The following is a 15535-nucleotide window of genomic DNA, read 5'->3' on the forward strand; positions in this document are numbered from 1 at the left end:
TGTCAGTATAGGATTTCGATAGGCTAACACAACCAAAAATTGACTGATACAATCAATTAAAAATGCTATGCCATATTTTACCATCTAATTTGCTGCAGCAGCCAATCTTTTTTTTCAGTGCATGGCTAAAAAATTTTATTCAATTCTTTCTACGGGTAAATCAGAAGTATTTACTGTCATAGTTCTTGCATTCCATATGGATTAAGAGGATCCAAAAGTCGTCTGTTTTATTGACTCAATAGGACTTACACAGCTGTAAACGTCATATTAGACTAAGAAATCATAAAAAAGATCTCAATTTAAAAAGTTTGTTCGATTCTCCATTCATAAACTTTACCTCTCAGGTATGGATTAGATATGCGCATATTTTAATTCTGGAAAAGGATATTCAAAGTTATAAAAAAAGAAGAAAGAAATTGCGACATAAAAATTATTACATTTAATCAGTATAGTAGACGACTATAGAATCGAGCAACCTTATTATAGCGATTGATCAGCGATTACATATGTTTTTATTGTAAGTTAGTCGTTTAAAGATAGTTTAATGTAAACCGAAACGTTTGGATAATATTTGTAATTTATCAATACAATTGTCTTAATTGACACTAACATCGTGTTTGATTCGTTAATTACCTCTTTTACAACTTCTTTAATTTTTAATTTTGTGAACCATTTAGATACTTATTTTTAAAAAAAATTATTAATAATCTAACATTAATAATTTAATTTACAAATGTATTTCGTATTTTAGTGGGGCCATCGTTATATGAACCTATTCCAGGATGGATAGATAACGTTTATGGTCCAATAGGCATTTTCATTGGTGGCGGAAAAGGAATATTACGAGTAGCCTACTTAAATAAAACTGCTGAACAAAATCTCATACCAGTAGACATTGTCACCAGAGCTATACTAGTCGTTGTTTGGAAGTTGGGATTAACCACGTATGATCATCAATTTATATATGCGAGAATTTTTAATTATATTAAATTATAAACACGGAAGCTTTCTTTCTCTACTGGAAATAATTCAATTCATGTTTACAGCATAGCAGTTACATATTTTATTCAATCCGAGTTGATAAATCTAAAGAGGAATGCTTAATTGATTTTTGTAGATAGATATCTGCATTATGTAATATTTACAGTACATAATTGTTCAAATATATAATGTTTATGGTATATATTGTCAATGTTTAATAATATTGTATTTATGTTTACAGTAAAATCAAATTTCAAACCTATTTAAATTTTTTTCAACTAAATATTCAATTGCATTTTAAATATCAATGCTTATTTTTCAGTAAAATTATTAATGATTCTTCCTAGCTGTTGTAAACTAAAATTAAGTATCTGAAAATTTTTAATAATTCAATAAAATTTTTATATATGTATTCGATGTTTAATTTGTCTAAATATATTGAATAATTAATTATTGATTGACTTGGAATCTGAATTTTTGTTAGTTTTCAAAGGTTATTCATACATTCTTGATATCACAAAAGTGTAAAAAATAAAACTTTAAATTTGCTATTCTTTTGTATTATTTTATGTACTGTATTTATATACGGAACGATTTTTTTTATTACTTAATAAAAAATGGCTCAGTTATGGTCCTCCGAAAGATATTTTCCGAGATTGGCAGGAGGGCTTCCGCACACTCACTTTCATACGCAGTAATAGGTAAACAGTAAGCAAATCAACATTTTTTTATTTGTTATTACTTACGTTCTTATTATTATTACTTTATGTTCTTTACTATGATTGGTTGAGTCGCTTAAGGCTTAAGTCTTACTGCTTATGTTTTTTCTGCTATAGTCCTAATATTTTACTTTATAACACGTTCACATGTCCCGCTAATTTATGTGATTCTATCATGCCTAGACATGGATCATAAGTGACTGACGGTACTTTTGCTTGTGAGAATCAATTATATTTGTTAAATAAACTATATTTTATAATGTATTTTATTAAAACTTACTTAAAATTATAATTATTATAAAGATAGCTTAACCTTTCATGGTTACTGTGAGTCGAAATGACCTGTTCATCATCTTTCACGCTAGATTTCAAAACCTTCCTGGCATCGGAAGAACGCGTACCTGCCATCGACTGGAGATTTTGAAGCTTCAACTATCGATAGAGATGCTTAGCTTTTTAATCAGACCATTAGTATTAAATTAGTATTAAATTACAAAAATAAGCAAGGTGTGGATTGTATATGTGTTTGTGTGTGTGTGTCCTTTAAGTAAAGACAAAAAACGATAAGAAAAAAATGTCCGTCATGCTTATATATGACCCATCCAAGCAGCACAGAGTATTTATGAAAATATTTATTAATATTCATTTTTTTAAATGTTATATAGATATTTCATACATATTTTATATAAGGCTTTATTCGAAATATTATTAAAATATAGACCAAATATTTTATGTAACATATATGATAAATATAAATAAATATTTCTAAAAAGTATTTTTGACTTGGATTATAATGTATCATTAAGTATTTTCACAGCATTTTACTATAATATTTACAATCAATATTTCATATTATTTATAATAAATGTTTATGATCTGTGCAATCTAAGAGACCACAAAAATATTTACAAAATGTTTGAAATAAATTTTACAAATATTTACAAATATTTTGTAAATATTTTATAAATATTGTGTGCTGTCTGGGATGTGTGATAAACGCACTCTTTAAATCTAAATCAGTGGATAATTTACTGAAGTGGCATATTTGGTATTGAATTACCAGTATATCATACAAGCGCTAATTGACACTAATTGCACTTACAAGCACTAATTGGATAATCATTTAGTGAAATTCAACTATAAAACAAAAAAAGTTTGAGCATTATATAGTTAAAATATTGATATTTGTATGTTCTAGCACATTATAATTCCAATTTTATAGTACCATATATGTACGTTGAATACGCTACACTTATGCCCTGAAGCAAGGTTCGCTATGGGTTAGGGATGTCACATTTCATTCATTAATTAGCAGTGGCATATTTGATACTGAATCAGCGATTATCCACTGATTCGGATTTAGAGAGCAGACTGTATTTGTGTACTGAGATTGCTGTGGCGAAAAGTAACGTTTTTTATGTATTTTTTGTATGTATTATTTGTTTTTCGCTTATATTTGTCTTCAGTATTAATAATAATAATAATAATTTTTATATTAATAATAACTTAAATCATAATAAATAGTCTTTTACCCGTATTTAACATCTTTTTTACATCTAAAAAACGACCATCTTCTACTTTCAAAATAAATATCTTTTTTGAAACGTAACTTCTACTTTCTTCTACTTTCAAAATAAATATCTTTGACGCGTGTAACCATACTATTTTTTTTTAAAGTACATCATCTCAAGAGTATTAGGCTAAAACTGTATTTGAAAATATTATAAATTTAAAAAGTTATAATTTTTTAAGTGAAAATATTCATTTTTTCGAAGTTAACACGTTTACAATTTTTTTTAGTGTTAAAATTAAATTTTTTACTATAACACTATTGTTCCATTTTTTTAAAGGATGAAATCATATACTGTAATTTTTTGAAATTAATGGAACCAATACTTGATTTGATAACACTTCAGATACGATTCGGATCATTTTAACTCAGAGTAACCATCGTGTGGCTTTTTTGAAGTGTGACCATGAAGGGTTAAATGGAAAGAGTCAAGCGTGAATTACTTGTGATCCATGCGACATGGAACGTGTTAATAATATTTGTAAATTACACAATTAAAAGTTTATTGTATTTTATAAACTTAATACAAAACTAGAAAATTTATGTAAACATTAATTAATTATTATTTATGTTATTTAGTTATATGAATTAATTTATTGTTTTGTTTATTGTTAGCTCTATCACAGGTTCCTCATCTTTTGTTTTGAATTGTACATCTGAACATCTCAGGACATATGAACAAGATATAAAGATATTATTCGATACTTCAAAAAATGAAATGCCTATGGAAGGAGTTCTTTGGACACCTCATACGATATTGACTGATAATTTTGTTCAATTCTATACATTAACAATATTATTGAACATTCTGCCAGCTATATTAATAGATCTGATTTTAAAATTTTCTGGGCGTCGACCTATGTAAGTCTAAAATTAAACATTAAACTAATTTTGTAAATGCAAATTATTTCTGCATGTATTTCATTAAATTAAAATTTATATATTCTATACACTAAAATATTAGGTATATTTTCTTTAGTAAAAAGTATCTTATTACAACTTAATTATTACATTATATTATATTATCCTTCTCTCTCTCTCTCTCTCTCTCTCTCTCTCTCTCTCTTTCTCTTTTTATCTATAAACTAACTATTTCTAGCAAATACAGATTATAACAAATATGTAATGTATGTCCAGGGATGAGCAAAATACTCAAAAAACTGTATTTAAATACAAAATACAAAATATTCTCAAAAAAATATTCAAATATGAAATACAAAATACAAAAATGTATTTAAATACGTATTTTAAATACATGTATTTCAAATACTGCCCACTCTTGGTTATATGTATAAGTTATACAATAATTATATATATAGTTATATACATGTTATATTCCGTATTTGTACGATTGAATCCCTTTCTTGTACATTTAGAAAAAATTTTCATATAATATCACAACTTATAATAACATATAATATCTGTACAGAATGCATTTAAAAAAATTTCTTTTTCCCAAGCAAACAATTTTCGTTTAAAAAATGTTTAGCCGGAACATTTTTATACATTAAAAATGCAGATAGACAAAATTAAATAGATATTAACGTTAAATATACTTCTATTTCAAACTGTTGAAATGTATCGTATAAAAACGGTATTTGAAATTAATAAAAAAGATATTAGTAGACATTACAAACGTTTTATAAACGTTATTTCTATAACATTTCTTATATATTTATTTAAACGTTTATTTTTCAGTTTACATGTTTATTACACTATTTTTAACGTTTATTAAATGTATTTGGAATTGTATTTCTTGGGGTACTACCTTTGTGGATTTTGAGTATCTATAGTATCTAATATAAAAAGTTATATCTATGAATATCGTTATATAACTTAACAATTTGATAATAGAAATTCAACAGCCTATACCGATCGAAGTTAGATCTTTTAATGCTTTAAATAATTCAATGTGAATTATATATATTCTATATATGTACTTGCATATATAACATATTTGTAGTTCTTCAAACTGCGTGCCGAATTGGTTTTCCGGACTTATAAACGCAATTAAACTACTAGAATAATATCACGAATTAAATTAAATTGACAAGCAATTCTTAAATAATTTTTGATGCACAATCAAGCATCATATTAGCAAGATGTTACTGTGCTGAAAAATATTCCAGTAGTTTAATTGCGTTTATAAGTCCGGAAAACCAATTCGGCGCGCAGTTTGAAGGACTATAAATATGTTATAATATATATGCAAGTACATATATATAATTCACATTGAATTATTTAAAGCATTAAAAGATCTAACTTCGACCGGTATAGGTTGTTGAATTTTTTTATTATTAATTGTGTTTCTCACATTGTTCGATCTAAAAATAAGATTTTTATTGTTTAACAATTTGATGTTAATTTTGACTAACATGCAAATTAGGTTATTTCAACTGTTAAGAAGAATATATGTGGCCAATTGTGCTGTGAGTTATTTTTCGTTTCATAATTGGAAATACAGCAATGCAAATAGATTATTTCTGATATCTTTAATACCACCTGAAAACCAGGAGAAATTTTTTTTTGGTTCTTTCGATGTAATAAAAAGCAATTATGTTGTGTAAGTTAATTATTATATTTGTTATTCTAAATAATGTCTATAATAAAAATAATTTAAAGCTAATAAACATTTATTTTACGATATGAAGCAATAGTATCAGGGGTGTAAAACAATTTCTTCTTCACGAAGATGTAAATCTTCGTAAATTGGATGCAGTCAAAGCATATAATAAAAGGTATAGGATACATTATAAATAGTACTTGTTAACGTTTATACATTTTTGCATGACATTTAAAAAAATTGGCTTTTATTAAATAAGGTATAATAACAATAGAATGTAAAAACAATAATAGTTAGAAGTCTAATTACTTTCCGAACATTAACGGATAAAACAAATCTGTATGTGAAAAAAATAGAAATAAGATTTCTAGTTACAAATTTGTTTTTAGCAATTACATCTCACAATTAGATAAATATATCAAAAACATTAAAATCTTGATTACAAGCTTAATATTATATTTATTATGACATAATAAGACATTTTTAATAACTATTTATAGAAAAATTAATCATAAATTACACACTGTTAATACATTTTGTATGACGTAAATAGAAAATATCATATTTAGGAAGAAGAAAAAGTTGTAGATATAATAGCTTTAGTACATATTAAATGATAAGATAGAATTTATATAATATACGTTTAAGAGATATAACTGAAAAATATAATTAAGATATGTATATATTAATCGTATTTATTCTACTTTCTAGAATGTATCTGCTTGTTGGAGTGATAAAAACTATCATCTATATCGGTGTACTTTGGTTTATATATAGACAGATCTATTTTTATACATTATAAATAATAATATCTATAAAAAAGTTGATTAATCCATGTTATACATATAACGAACTGTAATTTATGATAATCAAAATAAATATATAACGCATAATTTAAGAAATAGCAAAATAAAAATAATTTTTCATCCAAAAGATATTTTCCTTCACAGACTTCTCTCATTGTATTACTAAATACTCTAATAGCACAGATTTCCAAGGAACGTTCCAAAAAACATTCAGAGGATATCTCTATGTCCTGAGAACGTTCGACAGAACGTCCCTCGAATAAAGTGTACTATTAGAGTAACAGAAATAATTTAGAATTTAATGTTAAACATTATACATACATTGTACATACATATATGTATGTACATATATATATATAAGGTGTATAAATTAATTCTCGGCCTCAACATTTAATAAACTGCAGCACTTATTTGAGCGAAAACTTATTCACGCGAAGTTTGGTACTGAATAATACCAATCTAATGGAACTACAAAATTCAAAATTCAATTGATATGACTTCAAAAAATTGACCATGAAAGTAAGCAACACGATGTCGTGCGACAAAGTACATATTAGGCACTGCTTATTTTTCGTGTTTCAATTGAAAAAAAATGCTTCCGAGGCGAAGGAAATGATTTGTTTGGCATTAGAAGAGAATACTATATTCTATAATATGTGTAAAAAGTGGTTCCACAAGTTTCGGGATGGAAATTTTAATCTCGAAGATGACGAACGGCCTGGACAACCAAAGAAGTTCGAAAATGATTTGGAGTAGTTATTGGCAGAAAACCCATGCTAGTCCAAATCTGAACTTGCTTCAGCATTAAAAGTAAAACAGAACGTCCCTCGAATAAAGTGTACTATTAGAGTAACAGAAATAATTTAGAATTTAATGTTAAACATTATACATACATTGTACATACATATATGTATGTACATATATATATATAAGGTGTATAAATTAATTCTCGGCCTCAACATTTAATAAACTGCAGCACTTATTTGAGCGAAAACTTATTCACGCGAAGTTTGGTACTGAATAATACCAATCTAATGGAACTACAAAATTCAAAATTCAATTGATATGACTTCAAAAAATTGACCATGAAAGTAAGCAACACGATGTCGTGCGACAAAGTACATATTAGGCACTGCTTATTTTTCGTGTTTCAATTGAAAAAAAATGCTTCCGAGGCGAAGGAAATGATTTGTTTGGCATTAGAAGAGAATACTATATTCTATAATATGTGTAAAAAGTGGTTCCACAAGTTTCGGGATGGAAATTTTAATCTCGAAGATGACGAACGGCCTGGACAACCAAAGAAGTTCGAAAATGATTTGGAGTAGTTATTGGCAGAAAACCCATGCTAGTCCAAATCTGAACTTGCTTCAGCATTAAAAGTAACTCAGCTAGCCATTTCTATTCGGTTGCGAAAGCTGAGAAAAATTAAAAAAGAGGGCCGTTGGATTCCGCACGTTCTTTCCGTAGAGAACAAAGCGAAACGCTATGATATGGCTCTGTTTTTGCCTTTCCTGCACAAAATAGTGACGGGAGATGGAAAGTGGGTGTATTACAACGCAAACAGACAAAAATCATGGGTGAATCCAGATGAATTTTCTACATCGATCGCAAAATCCAATATTCATGGCAAAAAAGTTCTTTTGTGCATTTGATGAGACTTCAAGGGTGTGATATATTTTGAATTGCTTAATCCGAATGAAATTGTCACTGCTGAACGCTACAAACATCAACTTCAGCTTGTAAGTGATGAAATCGAACGTAAAAAACCTTTTACTGGCAAAGGGCCTAGACCGGTAATATTGCTGCACATCAACGCAAGATTTCACACGACGAAAGCGACTAAAGACACTCTTAATTTGCTGGGCTGGGAAGTTTTGCCACACCCGGCGTATTCACCAGACTTAGCACCGACAAATTTTCATTTATTTCGGTCACCTTGCAGACTCACATTTTAAGACATACGAAAAAGTCGAAAATTGTGTTAAAGATTTCATTGAATCAAAACTGATGTGTTTTTATCGAATGGGGATCCGCCAGCTCCCTGAAAAATGAAAGAAATGTGTCGATTTTGATGGAGATTACTTTTCTGACTGAAGCATAATTTCATTCTATGTGAGTAAATCTTAATTCTTTAAAAAAATGCCGAGAATTAATTTATACAACTAATATATATATATACTATATTACATAGTATATATTTACAAGAATGTATCTTTATTAAATAAAGTACAATTTGCAAGTAAAATTGTATATGTTTCTAATGTGCAATACGAAGGTAAATGTGCAATTATTTGCATTTGTAATAAGTTATCTACAACACTATTGCAATCTTTTATAGAAAGAATTATGTTCTTAATATATGCAATTTAATATAGGGTATTGCGCGCTGGGATTTACGCCTCAGAAATCAGAAAAAATAGAAGGAGTGGGGGTAATTTTCCCGTAACTACTCTGTTACGTGCCTTTATGTTATATTCGTATTATGTTATGATTTCAGCTTCTTACTGTTAATATTAATGAATTTATTGTGAGTTGAATCGATTTGTCACTGTAATAAGTAACGCCATCATAAGTTATAATCTACATAAAATGATTAATGTAGGACGTGTAAAAGACTTAGTGGTTATTTTGTGATACAATACGTGTAGTGGAATAGTAAAGCATGTTTGTATTATTAAGCATGTTTGCATTATTTGTAAATTTTTCATGAGCCGTACATACCCCCTTTCCCCCTATGAGTAGCCATATATCCCACTCCTATGAGATATGCGGCAAAAATACAAGGTTTCAAAAAGTTTATTTTTTAATATGAAAAATAAATATTTCGGATTTCTAATATTTTTTTCATAGTAGTAGACAGTACAAAATTTTTATTGATACAGTTTGTTTACTATAAACATAGTAAATAATATTTAATAAATTAAGTTTTTGATAGGTGCGGCGTATATACCGGAGTTACCCTCTCTATAAGCAATATAATATATTATAGTACCGTATATGTGATAACACAAACTATAGAAATTAATGCTTTAAACGGTCTAGCTGGAGCTTAAATGCTTCTATGATTCTGTGTGAATTTATATACTATGTATGTAGTCCTTTGAAAAGCGCGCCGAAATGATTTTTCGGTCTTGAAACGCTAACTCTACTAAACTACCGCAGTAATACCACGAGTTAAATCGATCAGCGATTTAACAATTTGATGCTTTTTCGCACGATCTTCGAACGATCTTAATAATGCTGAGTGACATATTAAAATCTGTAAATAATTAATTCTTATATTGCGAAAAATATTACCTAGACCGGGAGTCGAACCTGGATCTCTTGCTTTCCGGGCGAGCGTCCTAAGTCTTTAGACCACCAGCCTCGGTTGAATTCAATTAGATTCAACTGGATTCAATTGAATTGAAAAACTGCATTTTCTAATTTAAAATTTTGAATTAAGAAGTATTTACAAGACACAGGAGACGCTGATATTATTTTTAGATTGAGAGGCATAGAAATATATGTACTTCATACAATTCCTATAAATAAGTAAAGATGCATTCGGATTCATCTTAACGATCGCGAATATGTATTTTGGAAAATCTGAATCCATTTCAATCTATTCTCATTTACTAGGTGATTATAAATTAAGGAAAAGAGGATTGGAAATTGAATTAAATGATGCATAAGTTCATTCATATTTATACATCGATTTGTATATATTGTAAGCTTAATTTTCTTATAAATAATTGCAACACAATACATATATTAAAGATAACAAATTGTTTGTAACACATTACCTATGCACATAACTACAAATTGCCTTTTGTATAAGGTATAACTCCAGAAGTTGGAAAAAATAGAAGGAGTTGGAGATAATTTTCCCGCAACTACTCTATTACATGCCTTAAGGCATGTTGTATTAGTATTGTGTTATGATTTCAGTTTTTTTACTGTTAATATTAATAAAATGTTTGTGAATTGAATCGATTTGTTACTGTAATACGTAGCGTCATTATAAATTATAATCTATATAAAATGATTAATATAGGGCGTGTAAAAAAAAAGAGTTAGTGGTTATTTCGTGATAGATAAGTGCAGAGGAACAAGTAAACAACTTTTTATAGCAAAATACAAGTGCTTTGCTCTCGTATTTTTTGTTTAGTTTGTGAATTTTTTTTTATATATCCCACGTTTGGGATATACGGCATTTTTAGCGGGCGGAATTTATGCCCAAGCATACAAAGTACACAGATTGGATTCAGTGCACTAAATGCAATAAACGCATTACATAAAATACGTACTTCATGTAACACTTGTAATATATGTAGAAAGATTATAATTATTACCTATTACTTCATATATATATTTATCATTCTTGTTCCTTAATAAAACTTTGTAAACATATTTTATATGTTATTGTGTCATTTTATGTCTTATTTATAAACATTAGTTGTAAATTTTTTATGAGCCGTATATATCCTCTCCCCTATCAGTAGCCGTATATCCCATGCCTGTGGGATATACGGCAAAAATGCAAGGGTTTCAAAATATTCTTTTTTTAAAACGAAAAGTAAATATTTCGGATTTCAAATATTTTTCTCATAGTAATAGACAATACAAAGTTTTTACTGATATAGTTCGTTTACCTTAAAAATAATAAATTAAGTTTTTGTTAGATGCGATGTATATACCGGAGTTACCCTAGACATTAAAAATCCATAAGATTTTATTTTGTAAATGATAATCGGCTCGCGTGAAGGAGGCACGGCAGTGTCTCACGCCATGTCATAGTGCCGAGACACTACCGTTGTCTCCGAACTTTATTTGCCACTTTTTGTAAATACCTTCCGTATTATATAAATATTCACAAAAAATTTAATTCTATATAATAAATAATCTCATTATTTTGAAAATACAGTAAGTATCCAAAGAGAAACACCTTTCAGTTAAAAAAATTCTTTTATGTGCACAACATATGTTTGATCATAAAATATAATTTGATAAATGAGGAGCAGACTTTCAAAATGTGTTTTGTCCAAAATTTGTAATTTTCAGAAAACGAGAAAGAAAGGAACGCTACGCACACAAGAAAATTACGCACTTTACAAAAAATAACAATATGTCAATCAGTATGATGTGAAATATTAAACAAAATTGCTAAACAATTGCTAAAAATGTTAAACAAATGTATCTTGTTTGTCTCTAGTTAAAAAACATAGTGCATTTCGAAATGTCTATGTTTTTTCAGAATATAAATTAACGATGAAAAAATGCTTTCTGAACATCTCAGAGTAGCTTATAATATGAGTCTTTCAATACTGAACACTACGCCACCACTAACTAAAAAAATGAAATTTTGGAACAAAACGCATTTTGAAAGTCTGCTTCCCAAATAAGTCTAAATCAGCAATTTTATAATGTACTGGAGAAGACCCACTTATATATTATCCATAGTATTCCAATAGAGATAATAGTTTTTATCATTCTGACGAACAGATACACTCTAGAAAGAAGAATAAATACTATTAATATACATTTAAATTTTGATTACATTGTCTTTCGAACAAATGTTATATAAATTTTATCTTATTATTTAATATGCATTAAAGTCTTTATATCAACGACTTTTCCTTTTCCTTTGACATTTAATTCTAAATTATTTGCATTATACAGGATATATTGATAATAGTAAGTAATTTATGTTCAATAATTATTAAAAATGTCTTATTCTATCATTCAGATAACAAATATAATATTAAATATGTAATTTAGATTTTGAAATGTTTGACATTATTTAACTAAGGTATAATTATTAAAAATGTAAATATAAAAATCATATACCTATTTTTTATACATTTATAATTAGATTTGTTTTATTTGTTATTTTCCGAAAGATAATTAGTTTAATTCTTACTGTTATTATATATTGTTATTTATATAACAGGGGAGCCAATTTTTTAATTAAATTAATTGAATTATTTAATTGAATTATTTAAGCATTTTAAGATCTAGCTTCGACCGATATTGGATTCTAGTTTATCGATTGTGTTTCTCACATGTACGGTCTAAAAATGAGATTATTATTGTTTTAATTAAATGTTACACAAATATAAATACTATATGAAAATAATGATTAATATTAATTATGAACCATTTTTACCTTTTATTATGTGCTTTGACTGCTTCCAATCGACTCATGTCTTCGCGAAGAAGAAACTTTTTGCCACCAATGGCACCATTTCTTCGTATCGTAAAATAAACGTTTTATGGCTTTAAATTGTCTTTATTGTAAATATTACCTATTTGAAATTAGAAGTATAATATACACTTACTTGCAATACGTTCTAATATCAATATTAGAACAGTCCAAAGAAAACATATCAAGATTGTCACGTGGTATTAATGACATCAGAGTCAACCTATTGACACTGCTGTATTTCCATTCATGGAACGAAAAGTAACTCACAGCACGATTGGCCACATATATTCTTCTCTGGAGTTGTACTAACCTAATTTACACTTTATTTATTAACAAGAAACGGTTCAGCTAATATAGCTTTAACTATATAACTCAATCTGTGGATTGAGAATTTAAAAATATAATAAATTAAGGAAAAAACAAGAAATTTGAAAAGCATAAATACATATTTATGGATATATAATCATTTTATATAAAAGTTTTTTCTAAATATGTTTTCTAAATAATAAATCTAAAGAGTAGATAAAAAGGAAGAATATACACGTAAATTGTATTTCATATGAAGGAGGAAAATCATTAAGACCGTTTTTCAGCTCGCTCAGGATTCTCAGAAAACAATTTTTTTGTATTGTATGATTAGGAATGTTAAACATTTCAATATTAAATCCATTATTAAAAATGATAAAAATAACCATTAAGTGAGAAAAAATTCAATTCATAATGAATAATTAGTCTAGATATACCGCTATGGTACCTAAGTCCTTTCTATGACTAATAAGTGAATTATATAATAAAATATTTTCTCTCATTATACTGCTGTGCCGTAATATTAATGTTCGTTTACAGGGTTGGCAAGTAACGCCGTTACTTTTTTGATCATTATCTTGTTATAATAATGATTTGGTAATGACATTGTAAAGTTTTTATGGTGGTAATGCTAACATCAGAGTTAGAAAAGTCAATCGTTACTTGTAATGGATTGAAAAAGTCATTCGTTACTGAAAACAATAACTTCTAATTTGTAACGCGTTACTTTTTAGTAACGAGTAATGTTACGCGTAACGTTACACGTTACTCGTTATACTTGTAATTTTTTCAGTGTAACGCGTAATAGTGACAAGTTACTTTTCAAAGTGACTTTTCTAACCTTAGTACAATCTTAGCGTTTAATTAGTTAGCGTTACCGTCATAAAAAATTGCAACATCGTCATCAAATTGTTTACTATAAAAAGTAACGACAAAGTAACCGAAAAGTAACGTTTGCCAACTCTGTGATCGTTTAGATTACATGTATCATTCTTAAGATAAAGATGAATAGAACTCATAATAAAAAAGTAATTTTCTATTATTCCTGACATATAGATGGCCACAATAAATAGGTAATCACTGTTAGTTGCCAACAAACTGAAGTCTACGCACTGCTAAGCTTGTGATCATTATTTTAATATTTTTCTTATTTCATCTTTCTTTTCATTTTACATTACAATTCGATTTTTTAAATTTATTTTTTAATTTTAAGTTTTTTGCACGTATTAAACACTACGATCGTGATTTTTAAGTATCAGAATTTGACAATTGCTGCTTAGGTAATAGCTATATTATACTATACTTAGATTAATAATAATTAATTATGATAATATCATTTTTAGACCGCGTATGTGAGAGACACAACCGGTAAATAAGAGCCCTATACGAAGCTAGATCTTAAAATGCTTTAAATAATAATTAATTATGACTTTATGGATTGAGTTTCATTCCTTTTTAATAATTATTTTTGACATTCCTAATGATCATGCAATAAAAAAGAGATTTTTTTTAAATTTTAGGCGTACTAAATAATGGTCTTATTGACTTTCCATCTTAATGATAAAAAAAGATGAAAATGAAGACGAGAAGAATCTATTGAACTAGTTTTAACATTTAATATTTAATTTAAGACTTACATAGGTTGGCGTCCACCGAATTTTAAAATCAGGTCTATTAATATAGCTGGTAGAATGTGCAATAATATTGTTAGTATATAGAATAGAACAAGATCATCTGTTAATATTGTATGAGGTGTCCAGACAGTTCCTTCCATAGGTACCTCATTTGCAATACTAAATAACATCTTTATACAATCTTGATATGTAATGTATTTCTGACATGTGCAATTTACAACTAAAGGTATGGAATCTGAAATGCTAATAATAAATAAAATTATAAATTAATTATGAAATTAAACGATAAATAATAATAGACTTCGAATTTGCATAAAGTTTTATAAAATCTGCATTAAGTTCCAGAAAAATAATTTATTACTTATGAAATTTTTTATTATATAAAACACAACATATTATTAAAAAGTATCAATCATTTAATACGTTTCGGTAACCTATCCGAAAACATAAATACATAAAAAAACTTAATAAATTATTAAAAAATTATTAGTTTTCTCTTACACAAGGAGAAGGTGTAAATAAATTTATTTAATTCGAGAATTGGTTTTCAAATTTTTTAAGTATAATCTCTTTGTGTGTGATGAAACTAAAGAAAATGTAGAAATCATATAATAGTTTCTTGAAATGCAACAGAATTAATGTAGATGACCATACTGTAAATATAGATTCATATACAGGGTGTTTCCAAATTAAATGGCAAAACTTCGGGAGCGTGTAGAGGAGTAAAAAACTAAGAAAAAAAGTCCTATAGACATATGCTCGTTTT

General features: G+C 27.4%; 2 protein-coding genes across 2 annotated transcripts in view; one reads left to right on the forward strand and one right to left on the reverse strand.

Annotated features, from left to right (window-relative positions):
* Positions 1 to 6664, forward strand: part of LOC108723254 (fatty acyl-CoA reductase 1-like) — an 8930-nt gene extending 2266 nt beyond the window's left edge. The window contains exons 5-9 of the mRNA XM_018448822.1: positions 752 to 944; positions 3886 to 4131; positions 5657 to 5833; positions 5922 to 6008; positions 6545 to 6664. Of these exons, the coding sequence (XP_018304324.1) occupies positions 752 to 944; positions 3886 to 4131; positions 5657 to 5833; positions 5922 to 6008; positions 6545 to 6635 (794 nt within the window). The 3' untranslated portion in view covers positions 6636 to 6664. The remainder of the gene's footprint in view (positions 1 to 751; positions 945 to 3885; positions 4132 to 5656; positions 5834 to 5921; positions 6009 to 6544) is intronic.
* A 5024-nt stretch (positions 6665 to 11688) lies between these two features.
* LOC108723247 (fatty acyl-CoA reductase 1) overlaps positions 11689 to 15535 on the reverse strand; it is an 8650-nt gene continuing 4803 nt past the window's right edge. The window contains exons 6-9 of the mRNA XM_018448816.1: positions 14773 to 15012; positions 12963 to 13139; positions 12791 to 12871; positions 11689 to 12133 (exon numbers count right to left, since the gene is read on the reverse strand). Coding sequence (XP_018304318.1) covers positions 12043 to 12133; positions 12791 to 12871; positions 12963 to 13139; positions 14773 to 15012 — 589 coding nt within the window. The 3' untranslated portion in view covers positions 11689 to 12042. The remainder of the gene's footprint in view (positions 12134 to 12790; positions 12872 to 12962; positions 13140 to 14772; positions 15013 to 15535) is intronic.

The sequence above is a fragment of the Mycetomoellerius zeteki genome, unplaced genomic scaffold (genome assembly GCF_001594055.1).
Source record: "Mycetomoellerius zeteki isolate Tzet28-1 unplaced genomic scaffold, Tzet1.0 scaffold228, whole genome shotgun sequence".
Taxonomy (NCBI): Eukaryota; Metazoa; Arthropoda; class Insecta; order Hymenoptera; family Formicidae; genus Mycetomoellerius; species Mycetomoellerius zeteki.